General features: G+C 32.9%; 1 protein-coding gene across 1 annotated transcript; it reads left to right on the plus strand.

The window, feature by feature from the left end:
* The first annotated feature begins 7,111 nt into the window (after window positions 1–7,111).
* Window positions 7,112–15,169, plus strand: LOC121228903 (uncharacterized). Its single transcript, XM_041111925.1, has 7 exons — window positions 7,112–7,469; window positions 7,682–8,038; window positions 8,151–8,548; window positions 8,705–9,088; window positions 9,263–9,331; window positions 9,399–10,534; window positions 15,028–15,169. Exons 1-7 carry the CDS (start codon window positions 7,112–7,114, stop codon window positions 15,167–15,169), a joined length of 2,844 nt encoding a protein of 947 aa, XP_040967859.1.
* The last annotated feature ends 1,308 nt before the right edge of the window (window positions 15,170–16,477 follow it).

Here is a 16,477-nt window from a genome sequence, read left to right on the forward strand (position 1 = left end):
ACAATTTAGACACTGTTAGATGTCAGGCATGTGCCTGACTTAAAGAAAGATCTCATCTCATTGGGAATTTTGGACTCGAAGGGTTGTAGAATTAACATTGAGTCATATAACATTAATATATACCGTAGGGCTCTCCTTTTTATGAAAGGTAAAAAGATTGGCAATATTTATTTTCTGGAAGGATCAACAGTGATCGGTGAAACAAAACGTACCTCATCTGTTAAGAAGTCAAAGTCAACTTATTTGAAGCAGAGACAACTTAGTCATAGAAGGGAAAAAGGTATGGTTATTTTGTACAATAGGGGTTCTCTTTTGGATGCAGGTTTTGAAAATATAGGGCATTGCATTCGTGAAAATCATACCCAGGTCAATTTTGATTTGGCAGTGCACAAGTCAATGACTAGAAGACTTCCAGCTTCTAAACAGAATTTTGACTCAATTAATATCCTACATAATTCGAGATAAACCTGTGGCAGGATTTGGCAAAAAAAGCGTTGTGGAAATACGAGTCAAGGTAGAGATTTGTGGAGTTATGCCTCGTATTTTTCCACCCTAGAAAGATGACACATTACACATTTAGGTACTAGCTTTTACAAGCTTTCAAAGAATTTTGTGTTTACATTTTGAAGGTTCTTATTTTGGGTTTTGGGGTTTAGTTTATCTTTATCTTTTGTACTTTTTATTTTTGCCATTTTAGTGAAATTATCTTTGCCCCTTTTTTTATCCTATTTAGAGGGTTTTTTCCACGTAAAATATTTGTGTTCGATCTTTTCAATTTTCTTGTTATTTTACTTGTTCGTTGCTTAACTGGGTTTATCCCTAATGGTGCTAATCACATTTCCTAACCATCAGTAATATTGAGACTTAACAGAATCATGAAACCATCCACATATCAAGCATTAATAGTCACCATTTCATTTCCAATCCTCAATTAACTTTCCATTTTCAATTAATTGCATATCGTCCGATGGAACTATTGTAAAACAAGTTCGAATATACGAGAATGTAATGCTCACAGAAGCTGACATTTTAATAGAGTTGCTTACACAAGTTGTCATCGTATTGAAGTTACTTCTCCAAGTTAAACCTACAATATGTTTAACTCGAGAGTCTACAACGAATGATCTTGTAAGAACATGTAAATCCCTGATCAAATATGTGTATAACCTTAATGGCATGCCATATGTATCCTAACATTTTACTATGTTCACTTGAGCATCACTTTCGTATGAATATTATTACTAATCTTTGTACATAATTTCATTTATCAATACAGGTCATGTATTCAATCAATATTCGTGTAATACCCCTAACCCGAACCCGAATCCATTGCCGGAAAAGGGTTACGGAGTATTATCGGAGTTTACGGGTCAAGTAATAGACATTTCATAAACATTTAGCATTCATATTAGACTTCAATCAAATTTAATCATATAGTCCTTTAAATGAGCCCTGGAGGCCCAAATCATGCATTAGAATCAGGTCGGGACTAAACCGGGTACTCAAAAATTTTTTTGTACAATTTTAAAATTTTTCCTAAATACAGGGGTCACACGCCCATGTGGTCAGGCCATGTGATTTGTCTCTTAGGCTGTGTAACTCTCTGACTTGGGTTTTACGGTCAAGTCACATGCTGTGTGCTAGACCGTGTGTAGGTGCAAGAGTCACACAGTCAAGTCACACGCCCGTGTGCCAGACCGTGTGATCAATTCTGAGCATTCTATTTTGGCATTTTAAAGATACAGGGGACACACGGCCAGGCCACACGCCCATGTGGTAGGCCGTGTGTCACACACAGCTGAGACACACACCCGTATCTTTACCCGTGTGGATAAAAATAGGTTATTTTTCAAGCCACATTTCTCACCCATCTTGTTTTTCACCTACACCAACACCTAACCACATTCACAAACCCTATCAAAGCATTCAAAACAAGTCCAAATCATGCCTTAAACATAACATAATACCACATACAATCAATGTACCCTTAGGTACCTCGGATGACAATTTATTATCATGTTAATCTATCATTCATACTTATCTAGTTACCAAATGTATATATGCATGATTACATTCATTCTTCAAACATGATAGTTCCATTTATAAACTTATCAAAATATGTTAAACACAAGCCATTCCAGTGGCTAGTTTCATTCAAAACATTTACATGCCATTATTTGTTAAATAACCTATACATGCCATTATAACCATAATTGATTTACCATATATACCAAAATGGGCCAATGGATAGCGTGAGTGATCTCCGCCAAGCTTCCAATCCAAATAGCTTATGAATTGCTATAGAACAGGGGAAAATAAAATAAAGTAAGAATGAAATGCTTAGAAAGTTCGTATAACATGGTAAATTACTTACCATATATTTATGTTCAGAATAAACTTGCAATGCACTATCAATTAATTTTATCATAAGCCCTAAACACATATCCTCATCATGTTAACCAAGTAATCACATATGATAGTCCTTAATCATAAATGAACAAAGTCATCAAGCATGATCCACATTCATGTAATAACCAATTCATGCAACATTATATCAAGTAATGTCATTTCTATGTACTTCATGTACATATGGGTAATAATTCGTTTCTAAGTCATACTATCTCATATATACACCAAGAAACATGTATGGGCTCAATAATAACCAAATTCCCATATACATATATTTTTTCACATCATAAATTCAAATAACATATACAATTCATACTCTTGTATTTCAAGTACATTTTCATAATAATTCATCCCGAGTTCAGATTATTTCATGTCAGAACTTCACCCATTAAATCATTTGAAATATCAGTATCACATGAAAATACAATTAAGTTGTATTAATCTATATTCATGGATGAACATATTTATTAAAAAAATTTCATGTTTATATATCACCGTCTCATACTTCCACATATTTCATGTATTATCATTTTCATGTATTTCAGGCAAATACATGTAATAATTCATTTCATGTTCATATTTTTCTCATGTCAGAATTTTACCCGTTGAATTTATTTGAAATATCGATGGATACGTAGTACACTCGAAGTGTACAAATCAGAAATCCGTCAATTCATAATCAAGGGTATTCATTAGAGTACATAATCAGGAAGCACTCTCTCGAGCCATATATCAGGAATGCTCATATGACCCATGTAAAAGAAAGCTTATCCAGGCTAAATTAGGAAACTCATAAGAGTTTAAAACGAGAAGTTCACAAAGAAATTTTAATCAGGAAGCTCACGTAGAGCCTATCAGGAATGCTCACAAAGAGCCATGTAACAGGAGCTCCGGATAGCCATATATCAAGGAGTTCAGGCGAGTCATATTAGGACGCTCAAAAGGAGCTGCGTTTGTGTCTGCAACATATGTAGGATCACAACCAAATCAATAAGCAGGATGCTCACAAAGATATGTTGTAGTCGCAACACATGCAATATTACTACTGATCAGGATGCTCGTAGAACTACATAACAGGAAACTCGAGAGTGTTAATAACAGAATGCTCGTCCAAGCTATAGTATGTTTGCAACATAAGCAAAACTACAATCATTACAGGAAATCCAGTAATCCATCGAATTTTCTTTATACAAACGGGACTTGACATTTTTCAAGCATTATCATTTATCAGGCTTTGTCGGGTATGTTGTCAATTTCATATATATAATATTTATATAATTCACATGCACAACATTCAATTCTAGTATACAATTATACATAATTTAGTTATACGAACTTACCTCGACAATTGTTCGTATATGTTAAATCTATTAATCTGATAATTTTCTCTTTTCCTCGTTCTAACTTTGAATTTGATCTATCCGGATCTATAAGAGTAAATTTAACATCAATTTAATACAATTCATAATCAATTCAGTCCAATTCACATTTTAGGTAAAATTACCGTTTTGCTCCTAAACTTTTAATTAATACGATTTCGTCCTTAGGCTCGGAAAATGAAATTCATGCAATTTAATCATTATTCCAAGTCTAGCTAAATTTTACATGTAACTTTTACAGCTCATGTATTTCATAGAAATTCAAAATTTTTCATGAATTTTACAACTTTACAATTTAGTCCTAAAATTATAATTTCATCAAAATTCACTTTATAAAAGTTGTTTATCTATCAACAATTTTTCATTTTCTACCATAAATTCCAAAATTTTAGCATTTACATCTGTAATAGGCCAATTTTGGTCTGACCCAATTACAAAATAAAACCCAAATAAATAATAGAAGTCCAATTTTTTTAATTCCATTTACAACATATGTATAGCCCAACAATATAAAACTCATTTCATGTAATGACCCAAAATTCACGGGCATCGGAAAAGTATAATATCGGGCCTCCGTCTTAGTAAATTGAGTTCGAAAATAATTATTAGAAATATTTACTAGACTAGTTGTGTGTTTAATTAGGTTTTAGATCGATGAATTTAGCTTAATTATGAGTAATTAGCAAAAAGGATTAAATTGCAATAGAAGTGAAAGTTAATTATAGATTAAAGGAAAATAATAGGGACCAAATGGGCAATTAAGCCACATTTGGAAGTTGAGGCGGCATAACATTGTAAAAATCTTAGATTTTTATATTATTATTTATATAAATATATAAATTAATTATAAAGTATATTATTAAATTAATTACATTATAAATATTATATTAAGAAATAAATTAAATAAAGACAAATGTATGGTGATAATTTAATACAAGTGTATTAATAAAATACATACATTTGCAATATTTTTATTAATTACTAAGTAGATATTTGTTTTAATTATTATTATATTAAAGTAATTAAATAAAAGGAAATAAAAAGAAAAAGAAAGAAACAAAACAGAAAAGAAACAGAATAGAAAGAACAAAGGAACAGAGAAAGAGACGAAACAGGGGAGAAACAGGGGAGAAAGAAAGAAAGAAAAAGAAAAAGGGAAAATATGGTTTTTGAAGCTTGAATTTAATTTGGTAAGTCAAATTAGCCCTTTTCTCTTAATTCTAATGTTTTAAAAGCTTTAAAACAAATTTTTGATGGAATTAAGTTGATATTTTGTAAGTTCATAGGTTTTCAAGTATATTTTATGTTGAATAAATTGTTGAATTAGGGATTAAATTGAATGAATTTTAAGTTAGAATTGAAAAAGGGATTAAATTGTAAAAGAAACTATAAGTTTTATATTCTAGGGACTAAATTGAGGGAAATTCGAAATTAGGAAAATATGTTGAAATTTTAATAGTTAAATTTGAGTTTGGATGAAATTTGAATAGAAATAGAGTGTGAATTGAACTAGAAAAGTAAGTGAATTTAGTTAGGATTAAATTGAGAATAAGGAAGAAATTGAATAGAAATTTAATTATTTATCATAATTAGTGCTGAAATTAATAGTATAAATTATTATCATTTTCGTAGCTAGCAAAGAACCAGAAGCGTCGGCACGGAAGGGAAAAGAGAAGATTATCGAGGAGTAAACTCGAGAAAATTACGGTTTGTATTACTATAATTCAAATTATTTATTATTAAATGTTAAATTTTAATTTATGTGTTTGGTAAATGAAATGTGAGGTAAGTATTATTATTATTATTATTATTATTATTATTAGTAGTAGTAGTGGGAATTAAATTGAATAGTTGATGTGAATTAATATTTGAATTGTTTGTTGGTTGAAAGTGGGAAGTGAATCTGAATTGAATTGTGAATGAATCAAAAGTGAATTTGAAATAGAAAAATGTATTGAATTGAATTGTGATTAAATTGGAATGATTTGAATTGAAAGTATGAGAAAGTGATTGAATTGAAATGTGATTCGAAAACCCTATTAACTAGTCGGGCTGAGTCGGATATAGTTGGCATGCCATAGGATTGGAAGAGTTCAGGGATACTTCGACCTCGAGTCGATGAGACACTGGGTGTCACTATATTTCTTCGGATAGATTCGATGAGGTACTGGGTACCAACTTACTTCGGCTTGGCCGATGAGACATTGGGTGTCAACTATTGCTTCGAACTATCCGATGAGGCACTGGGTGCCATTCTGGTGTGTTTGGTTGGATCCGTGTATCCGCCAAAGTCCGAGTTTTGTTAATAGGGTAATTAATGAAATAATAAACCGAACGAGTTGATCGAATGAGCTACTGAAATGAAATGAAAAAGTTGAATTGTGAATTGAAATGTGAGATGAGATTGAGAAATGAACCTAAGGTTCATGATATGTCCAAATTTAAATTGTGGAAATATAATATTGTTTGATGAATTGCTATGTTTGAGATATTGAATTGAAATTTGTATATAAGATTTATGCATTTCATGTTTATTATTGTTATAATTTGAATTATGGTAATACCACTGAGTATGAAATACTCAGCGTACGGTTGTTTCCGTGCGCAGGTCGATAGAAGTCAAAGGTCCCAGTTTAGCATCCAGATCAATCCCGACTTCAACATAATTTTGGTGATGTATATTTTCTTTTGGTAATGTGGCATGTACATAGGATATGTATGAATGTTATTATGTTATAATATGAATGATTAAAAATGTTAGTATTATAAGTTTAAGATTTATAATGAAAGAAGTTTACCTATTTTAATTTATTTATTGTTTGTTAAATTTAAATTAATATTATGTAGATTGAGTTTGATTAGAAGCATTTAGATTAGAAAATGTGAATGTGAAATGAATTGGTTGATTTGGTTATATTTGGAATATTATGGATTTTAATTGCAGGGGGTTGTATGTAAAAATAAGCAGAAATACTGCCAAAATTTTTAAAAATATATAAAAAAACAAAAAAAATAAAATTTGAATGAAAACTATTAGCAAAATTTATATGAATTTATGACTCTTATATATGTGTTTGTTAATTGTTTATGAATTATTTGTAAATTGTCCGAAATGTCCGGTAATGCCTCGTAACCCTGTTTCGGCGACAGTTCGGGGTTAGGGGGTGTTACAGTTGTTGGTATCAGAGCTATCAGGTTTAGCCGATTCTCGGCCTAAATCGGGCTTGGAATTGAGTCTAGATGTACATGCCACTGTCGAGTCAAACTGAGTCGGGATTTTTTGGATGCTGACCTATTTGTGTGTTTTGTTTTATAGATTAAAGATGTGTGAAGAAAGAATAAATGATACTGATGAAAGAATGTATACTGAAGATAGAGAATTAGATGAAACAGAATCTGTTGCACCGAGTGTGAATCCGTTAGGCAACCAACCTCCTAATGTAGAACAAGAAAATGCTAGAGGTAGAGATGAACCTCAACTACTGAGAATTATAGCTGATGCACTACAAAGAGTAGCGAGGACTACTCCTGCTACGACTTCAGCACATACTCAAAGACGGGCCCCGATAAAAGAACTGAGAAAATATGGTGCTACTGAATTTATGGGTCTAAAAGGAGTCGATCCATCCGCAGCTGAAAATTGGATGGAGTCGACTAAGAGAATTTTACAGCAGTTGGACTGTACCCCCGTGAATGTTTAATCTGTGATGTATCGTTGCTACAAGGGGAAGCTTATTTATGGTGGGAATCAGTGGTTCGACATCTACCAGAGAATCAGATAACGTGGGATCTATTTTAGAAGGAATTCCAAAAGAAATATATCGGAGAGATGTATATCGAAGACAAGAAACAATAATTTTTAATGTTACAACAGGGTGATATGTCAATAATAGATTATGAGAGGGAATTCTCGAGACTCAGTAGATATGCCTCCGAGTTTATCCCGACAGAAGCTGATAGTTGTAAAAGATTTTTACGGGGTTTGCGAGACGAAATCAAGGTACAATTAGTATCTCATCGGATCACTGAGTTAGTAGATTTGATTGAGCGGGCTAAAATGGTAGAACAAGTTCTGGGCCTCGATAAAAAGACTGAAGTTGTTAGACTAACTGGCAAACGTGCAGGAACTACCAGTTCAAATCCTCAGTCGAAAAGACTAAAGGAGTCTCAAGGTGGTTGGAGATCTAGTTTCAGATCAGACAGAGGTGGTAGGAAGCAGGGGAAAACAGATGACGGTATCTACTGGCAGTGTAAGAGGTCCTTCCCGAGAAATAGAAATTCCAGACTGTCAGCACTGTGGAAAGAAACACAGAGGAGAATGCTGGAGATTAACCAGAGGCTGTTTTCGATGTGGTTCTACAGACCATTTTATCATAGATTGTCCGAAAGCTGATAGTACTACCCCCGTGACATCACAGAGATCCATATCTACTGCTAGAGGCAGAGGATCAGGTAGAGGTAGCTCGATTTTAAGGGGAGAAGGTAGTAGAAGGAATAGTGATATTGGTACCCAGCAGTCTGAAGCAAAAGTACCCGCCAGAGCTTATGTGGTCAGAACACAGGAAGAAGGCGACGCCCACGATGTAGTAACAGGTATAATCTTACTATATTCTGAGCCTGTTTATGCTTTAATTGATCCCGGATCTTCACACTCTTATATAAATTCAAAATTAGTTGAATTGGGAAAATTTAATTCTGAAGTATCTAGAGTGACTGTAGAAGTGTCGAGTCCGTTCGGGCAAACAGTATTAGTGAATCAGGTTTGTTCGAGATGCCCGTTAATTATACAAAATAAAACTTTTCCTATTGACCTGTTGATTATGCCATTTGGGGATTTTGATATAATATTGGGGATGGATTGGTTGTCTGAACACGGAGTGGTATTGGATTGTTATAAAAAGAAATTTAGTATTCAGACAGAAGACGGGGACAGAATTGAAGTGAATGGTATCCGTACTAATGGGCCGGCACGTATTATTTCAACAATAAAGGCTAATAAATTGCTCCAGCAGGGCTGTACAGCGTATTTAGCCTATGTTATTAATTCTGATTCAGTTGGTAATCAGTGTAGCAAAATCAGAACCGTATGTGAGTTTCCAGATGTATTCCCTGAAGAACTACCGGGTTTACCACCTGACAGAGAGGTTGAATTTGCTATAGAAGTGTATTCGGGTACAGCACCAATCTCTATACCACTGTATCGAATGTCGCCCACTGAGTTAAAAGAGTTGAAAGTGCAGTTACAGGACTTGTTAGATCGTGGATTCATTAGACCGAGCATTTCACCTTGGGGAGCTCCAGTATTGTTTGTTAAAAAGAAAGATGGATCGATGCGGCTTTGTATTGATTACCGGCAGTTGAATAAAGTGACGATCAAGAATCGGTATCCATTACCCCGGATAGATTATTTATTTGATCAGCTAAAAGGAGCTTCAGTATTTTCGAAGATTGATCTGAGATCTGGGTATTATCAGCTGAAAGTAAAAGAAAGTGATGTGCGGAAGACTGCTTTCCGTACTCGATATGGTCATTATGAGTTTTTGGTGATCCCGTTCGGGTTGACTAATGCTCCAGCTGCTTTTATGAATTTGATGAATCGTATTTTTTCAGCCGTATTTAGACCAGTTTGTGGTGGTTTCTATTGATGATATATTAGTTTATTCGAAGTCAGAGTCAGAACATGATCAGCATCTCAGAACCGTGTTACAGATTCTGCGAGAAAAACAGTTGTACGGGAAACTGAGTAAATGTGAATTCTGGTTATCAGAGGTAGTATTCTTGGGGCATGTTGTATCTGCTGATGGTATTAGAGTTGATCCGAAGAAGATCGAGGCAATTGTTCAATGGAAGGCATCAAAGAATGTATCACAGGTACGCAGTTTTCTTGGTTTGGCTGGGTATTACAGAAGATTTGTAAATGGGTTCTCGAAGATAGCATTACCGATGACAAAACTACTACAGAAAAATGTTCCTTTTATATGGGATGAACAATGTCAGAAAAGCTTTGAAACATTGAAACAAATGTTGACAGAGGCACCAGTTTTAACTTTACCAGAGTTGGGGAAAGATTTCATAGTGTACAGTGATGCTTCTTTGAATGGTTTGGGTTGTGTATTGATGCAGGATGGAAAAGTAATAGCTTATGCGTCTCGACAGCTGAAGCCACATGAACGTAACTATCCGACACACGATTTGGAGTTAGCTGCTGTGATTTTCGCATTGAAGATTTGGAGACATTACCTGTATGGTGAGAAATGTTATATTTACACTGATCATAAAAGTCTTAAATATCTTCTGTCGCAAAAGGAGTTGAATCTGAGACAGAGACGATGGATTGAACTTCTGAAAGATTATGATTGTGTTATAGATTATCATCCAGGAAAGGCAAATGTGGTAGCAGATGCATTGAGCAGAAAAGCAGTGGTTGAATTACGGGCAATGTTTGCTCAGCTTAGTATTAATGATGATGGAAGTTTGTTAGCCGAGTTAAGAGTCAAGCCGGTAATGTTTGATCAAATCAGAGCAGCACAATTAGAGGATGAAAAGTTGATGAAGAAAAGAGAAATGGTACAGCATGGTACGACAGAAAATTTTAGTATTGACAAGCATGACTGTTTGAAATTTCAGAATCGAATTTGTATTCCGACTACTTCTGAGATTAAAGAGCTGATTCTTCGAGAAGCACATGATAGTATTTTTGCTTTGCACCCTGGTGGAACGAAGATGTATCGTGATTTACGAGAACTGTATTGGTGGCCAGGAATGAAGAAGGATATAGTTGAATATGTCAGTAACTGTTTGACTTGTCAGCGGGTAAAAGCAGAACATCAGGTACCAACAGGTTTGTTACAGCCTATTACTATTCGTGAGTGGAAATGGGATCGCATTACATGGATTTTGTTACGGGGTTGCCATTGTCAGTGAGTAAAAAGAATGACATTTGGGTAATTGTTGATCGACTCACAAAGTCAGCTCATTTTATAGCAATTAGAATTGACTGGTCATTACAGAAGCTTGCCGAGGTGTACATTCGAGAAATTGTTAGATTACATGGTAGTCCGATATCAATAATTTCAGACCGAGATCCTCGATTCACATCGAGATTTTGGAAGCAGCTGCATGAATCATTGGGTACTCGACTTAGTTTCAGTACAGCTTTTCATCCGCAAACCGATGGACAATCTGAACGGGTAATTCAAATTTTGGAAGATATGCTTCGAGCTTGTGTCATTGATTTTGAATCAGGTTGGGAACGTTATTTACCATTGGCCGAGTTTGTTTATAATAATAGTTTTCAATCTAGTATTCAAATGGCTCCGTATGAGGCTTTATATGGTAGAAGGTGTAGATCTCCAGTATGTTGGACAGAATTAAAAGAAAGAAAAATAATTGGGTCGGAATTTATTCAAGAGACAGAAGAAACAGTTAAAAAGATTAAAGATAGACTGAAAGCCGCTTTCGACAGACAGAAATCTTATGCAGAATTGAAACGACGAGACATTGAATATTCCATTGGTCATAAAGTATTCCTCAAAGTATCGCCGTGGAAGAAAATTTTGAGATTTGGTCGAAAGGGAAAATTGAGTCCGCGCTTTATTGGACCGTATGAGATTGTGGAAAGAATTGGGCCTGTTGCTTATCGATTAGCCTTACCTCCAGAATTACAGAAAATTCATGATGTTTTTCATGTTTTGATGCTTCGGAGATATAGATCGGATCCTTCTCATATCATTCCCACTGAAGATATTGAAATTCGATCTGATTTAACTTATGAAGAAGAACCAGTTCAGATATTAGCACGAGAAGTGAAAGAATTAAGAAATAAACAAGTTCCTTTAGTGAAAGTTTTATGGAGAAGTCATAGTGTGGAAGAAGCGACGTGGGAACCGGAAGAGACAATGAGAGCACAATATCCTCATCTCTTTTCAGGTAAATTTCGAGGACGAAATTTATTAAGGGGGGGAGAAATGTAATGACCCAAAATTCACGGGCATCGGAAAAGTATAATATCGGGCCTCCGTCTTAGTAAATTGAGTTCGAAAATAATTATTAGAAATATTTACTAGACTAGTTGTGTGTTTAATTAGGTTTTAGATCGATGAATTTAGCTTAATTATGAGTAATTAGCAAAAAGGATTAAATTGCAATAGAAGTGAAAGTTAATTATAGATTAAAGGAAAATAATAGGGACCAAATGGGCAATTAAGCCACATTTGGAAGTTGAGGCGGCATAACATTGTAAAAATCTTAGATTTTTATATTATTATTTTTATAAATATATAAATTAATTATAAAGTATATTATTAAATTAATTACATTATAAATATTATATTAAGAAATAAATTAAATAAAGACAAATGTATGGTGATAATTTAATACAAGTGTATTAATAAAATACACACATTTGTAATATTTTTATTAATTACTAAGTAGATATTTGTTTTAATTATTATTATATTAAAGTAATTAAATAAAAGGAAATAGAAAGAAAAAGAAAGAAACAAAACAGAAAAGAAACAGAATAGAAAGAACAAAGGAACAGAGAAAGAGACGAAACAGGGGAGAAACAAGGGAGAAAGAAAGAAAGAAAAAGAAAAAGGGAAAATATGGTTTTTGAAGCTTGAATTTAATTTGGTAAGTCAAATTAGCCCTTTTCTCTTAATTCTAATGTTTTAAAAGCTTTAAAACAAATTTTTGATGGAATTGATATTTTGTAAGTTCATAGGTTTTCAAGTATATTTTATGTTGAATAAATTGTTGAATTAGGGATTAAATTGAATGAATTTTAAGTTAGAATTGAAAAAGGGATTAAATTGTAAAAGAAACTATAAGTTTTATATTCTAGGGACTAAATTGAGGGAAATTCGAAATTAGGAAAATATGCTGAAATTTTAATAGTTAAATTTGAGTTTGGATGAAATTTGAATAGAAATAGAGTGTGAATTGAACTAGAAAAGTAAGTGAATTTAGTTAGGATTAAATTGAGAATAAGGAAGAAATTGAATAGAAATTTAATTATTTATCATAATTAGTGCTGAAATTAATAGTATAAATTATTATCATTTTCGTAGCTAGCAAAGAACCAGAAGCGTCGGCACGGAAGGGAAAAGAGAAGATTATCGAGGAGTAAACTCGAGAAAATTACGGTTTGTATTACTATAATTCAAATTATTTATTATTAAATGTTAAATTTTAATTTATGTGTTTGGTAAATGAAATGTGAGGTAAGTATTATTATTATTATTATTATTATTATTATTAGTAGTAGTAGTAGTAGTAGTAGTGGGAATTAAATTGAATAGTTGATGTGAATTAATATTTGAATTGTTTGTTGGTTGAAAGTGGGAAGTGAATCTGAATTGAATTGTGAATGAATCAAAAGTGAATTTGAAATAGAAAAATGTATTGAATTGAATTGTGATTAAATTGGAATGATTTGAATTGAAAGTATGAGAAAGTGATTGAATTGAAATGTGATTCGAAAACCCTATTAACTAGTCGGGATGAGTCGGATATAGTTGGCATGCCATAGGATTGGAAGAGTTCAGGGATACTTCGACCTCGAGTCGATGAGACACTGGGTGTCACTATATTTCTTCGGATAGATTCGATGAGGTACTGGGTACCAACTTACTTCGGCTTGGCCGATGAGACACTGGGTGTCAACTATTGCTTCGAACTATCCGATGAGGCACTGGGTGCCATTCTGGTGTGTTTGGTTGGATCCGTGTATCCGCCAAAGTCCGAGTTTTGTTAATAGGGTAATTAATGAAATAATAAACCGAACGAGTTGATCGAATGAGCTACTGAAATGAAATGAAAAAGTTGAATTGTGAATTGAAATGTGAGATGAGATTGAGAAATGAACCTAAGGTTCATGATATGTCCAAATTTAAATTGTGGAAATATAATATTGTTTGATGAATTGCTATGGTTGAGATATTGAATTGAAATTTGTATATAAGATTTATGCATTTCATGTTTATTATTGTTATAATTTGAATTATGGTAATACCACTGAGTATGAAATACTCAGCGTACGGTTGTTTCCGTGCGCAGGTCGATAGAAGTCAAAGGTCTCAGTTCAGCATCCAGATCAATCCCGACTTCAACATAATTTTGGTGATGTATATTTTCTTTTGGTGATGTATATTTTCTTTTGGTAATGTGGCATGTACATAGGATATGTATGAATGTTATTATGTTATAATATGAATGATTAAAAATGTTAGTATTATAAGTTTAAGATTTATAATGAAAGAAGTTTACCTATTTTAATTTATTTATTGTTTGTTAAATTTAAATTAATATTATGTAGATTGAGTTTGATTAGAAGCATTTAGATTAGAAAATGTGAATGTGAAATGATTTGGTTGATTTGGTTGTATTTGGAATATTATGGATTTTAATTGCAGGGGGTTGTATGTAAAAATAAGCAGAAATACTGCCGAAATTTTTAAAAATATATAAAAAAACAAAAAAAAAACAAAATTTGAATGAAAACTATTAGCAAAATTTATATGAATTTATGACTCTTATATATGTGTTTGTTAATTGTTTATGAATTATTTGTAAATTGTCCGAAATGTCCGGTAATGCCTCGTAACCCTGTTCCGGCGACAGTTCGAGGTTAGGGGGTGTTACATTTCAGACCCAAATTCAAACCTAATTATAGCCCAAAGTCAAAGCCCAAATGAAACCCTAACCTAACAACATTTTCAGGAAGCAAAGAACCCTAGCCCCAAGCATGCTACCGCAGAACTTTTGGTCTCCCCTCGGCCACCACACCTCTGTCATTGCCGCTTTACACGCCTCTGAGGGCCGTCTGACACTTGCAACAAATTAAATGCAACAACAGAGGGCAGCAAAAGAAACAAACAGAAACGATAAAGAGAATAAAAGTAGAAGGTCGCTTAATCAGCTTTAAAAGCCAATACACTTCCTTTGTAATTTTTTTCACAGACACTTACGAACGAGATTAATCAAAAAGAATAGAAAATTTTCTAAAGGTGATTTGTTGTTTGCATTTCAGTTTTGTTTTGTTTTTTTTTTTTCATTTTTTTACATACGAAAATAATAATAAAATAATAAAATAATAAAAAAAAACATACCTCCGATTCACTGTTTGGGTGCGCTCCGGCGTCCTCTCGCCGATTTGAAGGTCGCCAAACCCCTGGGGGTTCGGCCAATGGCCGTGGCGGGGAACGAATAACCAAAGGGTCCTTCCCTTTTTTTCTAGCGGTGCTACAGGCTATGAGGGTTCTGTCTTCGGACCTTTTCAAAAGAGGGCCGAAAGGGCCGGTCGCGTAACATTGGTGGCCACTCGCGGCGGGGCACGGAGGACCCCCGATGAACCCATGGTCAGCCATGGAGAAGACTGAGAGGGGAAACTAAGCTTTTAATTTTTTTTTAAAAACAACTGCAGAATTGGATTTTTTTTTAAAAAAAATTGCTTTTATAATGAATGTAAAATGGCGTCGTTTAAGGCATGTTTCAGTGGCCCTAAAACGACACCGTATAGGGCTACCCGATTCAACCCGACCCGCATAGGCCAGGATTAGCGTGTTTTGCATCTACCGGGTTATTTATGCGGCGAGCCCCTCCGCGTTTTCGCTTTGTTTAATTCAGCCCTATTCTCTCTTTTTTTTTTAATTTTGCCCGCATAATTTGTCTTTTGCTATATTTAGGTCCTGCATTGAAACACTGCGCATAGAGGTCGGGGGTAATTACCTAGTTAACCCTCGCTCCTTCGCGCGTGTTCCATTCTAGTCCCTGGCAGCTTTCTGTTATTTATGATTTATAACTTTTTTTTTACTTTGATTTTAATTTAATCATTGTCCCTTTTACTTCAAACTGTTTTATCGTATTTTATTATATGTTTTATTTATTATCTATTTAGATTTTATATTTTATTTAGTTTAAAACTATTTATATGTTATTTGTAAATTTGTCATATTGTTTATTTTTAAACTGATTGTTATTGTTTATTTCAAGTTTCTTTTCTTCATACATTAATTATTTTAAATATATATTATTTATTTTAGCTCCCTTTTTATAAACTGTTCTTTTTTTAAGTTTCTTTTCCACATACCTATTTTAAGTTTTTACATGATATTTTAAATTACTTTTTAAGTTATTTATTTTAAATTACTTTATATATTCTTGTATTTTATCTTAAATGTATTATATGTGTTAATTCTTTTAAATTTTTTATACTATTTACTTCAAATTGTTATTTACTGTATTTATTTTAAAACTCGTTTTTATATATTATTTATTTAAAAATCGTTTTGATTACTTACTTTAAATTGTTATATATACCTTATTTTAAACCCTATTTATTTATTTTGAAATGTTTTATTATTATTTACCTTAAGATTCTTTATATTATTTATTTCACACTTTTATATATACATATATTATTTATTTTAATATTTTTATATATAATCCTTTTTTAAATTGTTTTGTATATGGTTGATTTTTTTTAATTTCTTTTTTGCATGTTATTTATTTATTTAAAACTCATTTATTATCCTTTTAAATTGTTTTTTTACATTTTATTCATTTTAATTAACTTTATACTATTTATTTTTTAATTGATTATTTAACTCATTTTTCTTTCATTATTAATGATTAGTATTTAAATGGTGCATATTGTGAGGTTATTGCCATTGCGTGTACTTTAATTC

This window comes from Gossypium hirsutum, chromosome A05 (genome assembly GCF_007990345.1).
Source record: "Gossypium hirsutum isolate 1008001.06 chromosome A05, Gossypium_hirsutum_v2.1, whole genome shotgun sequence".
NCBI lineage: Eukaryota > Viridiplantae > Streptophyta > Magnoliopsida > Malvales > Malvaceae > Gossypium > Gossypium hirsutum.

Bases quoted from the DNA above. Each gene is read 5' to 3' on its own strand.
- LOC121228903 (XM_041111925.1), top strand. From the start codon at position 7,112: ATGTGTGAAGAAAGAATAAATGATACTGATGAAAGAATGTATACTGAA. The intron at 9,089-9,262 runs GTATTGTTTGTT...GGGTATTATCAG, and splicing joins TTTCACCTTGGGGAGCTCCA to CTGAAAGTAAAAGAAAGTGA. The intron at 9,332-9,398 runs GTGATCCCGTTC...GTATTTTTTCAG, and splicing joins ATGGTCATTATGAGTTTTTG to CCGTATTTAGACCAGTTTGT.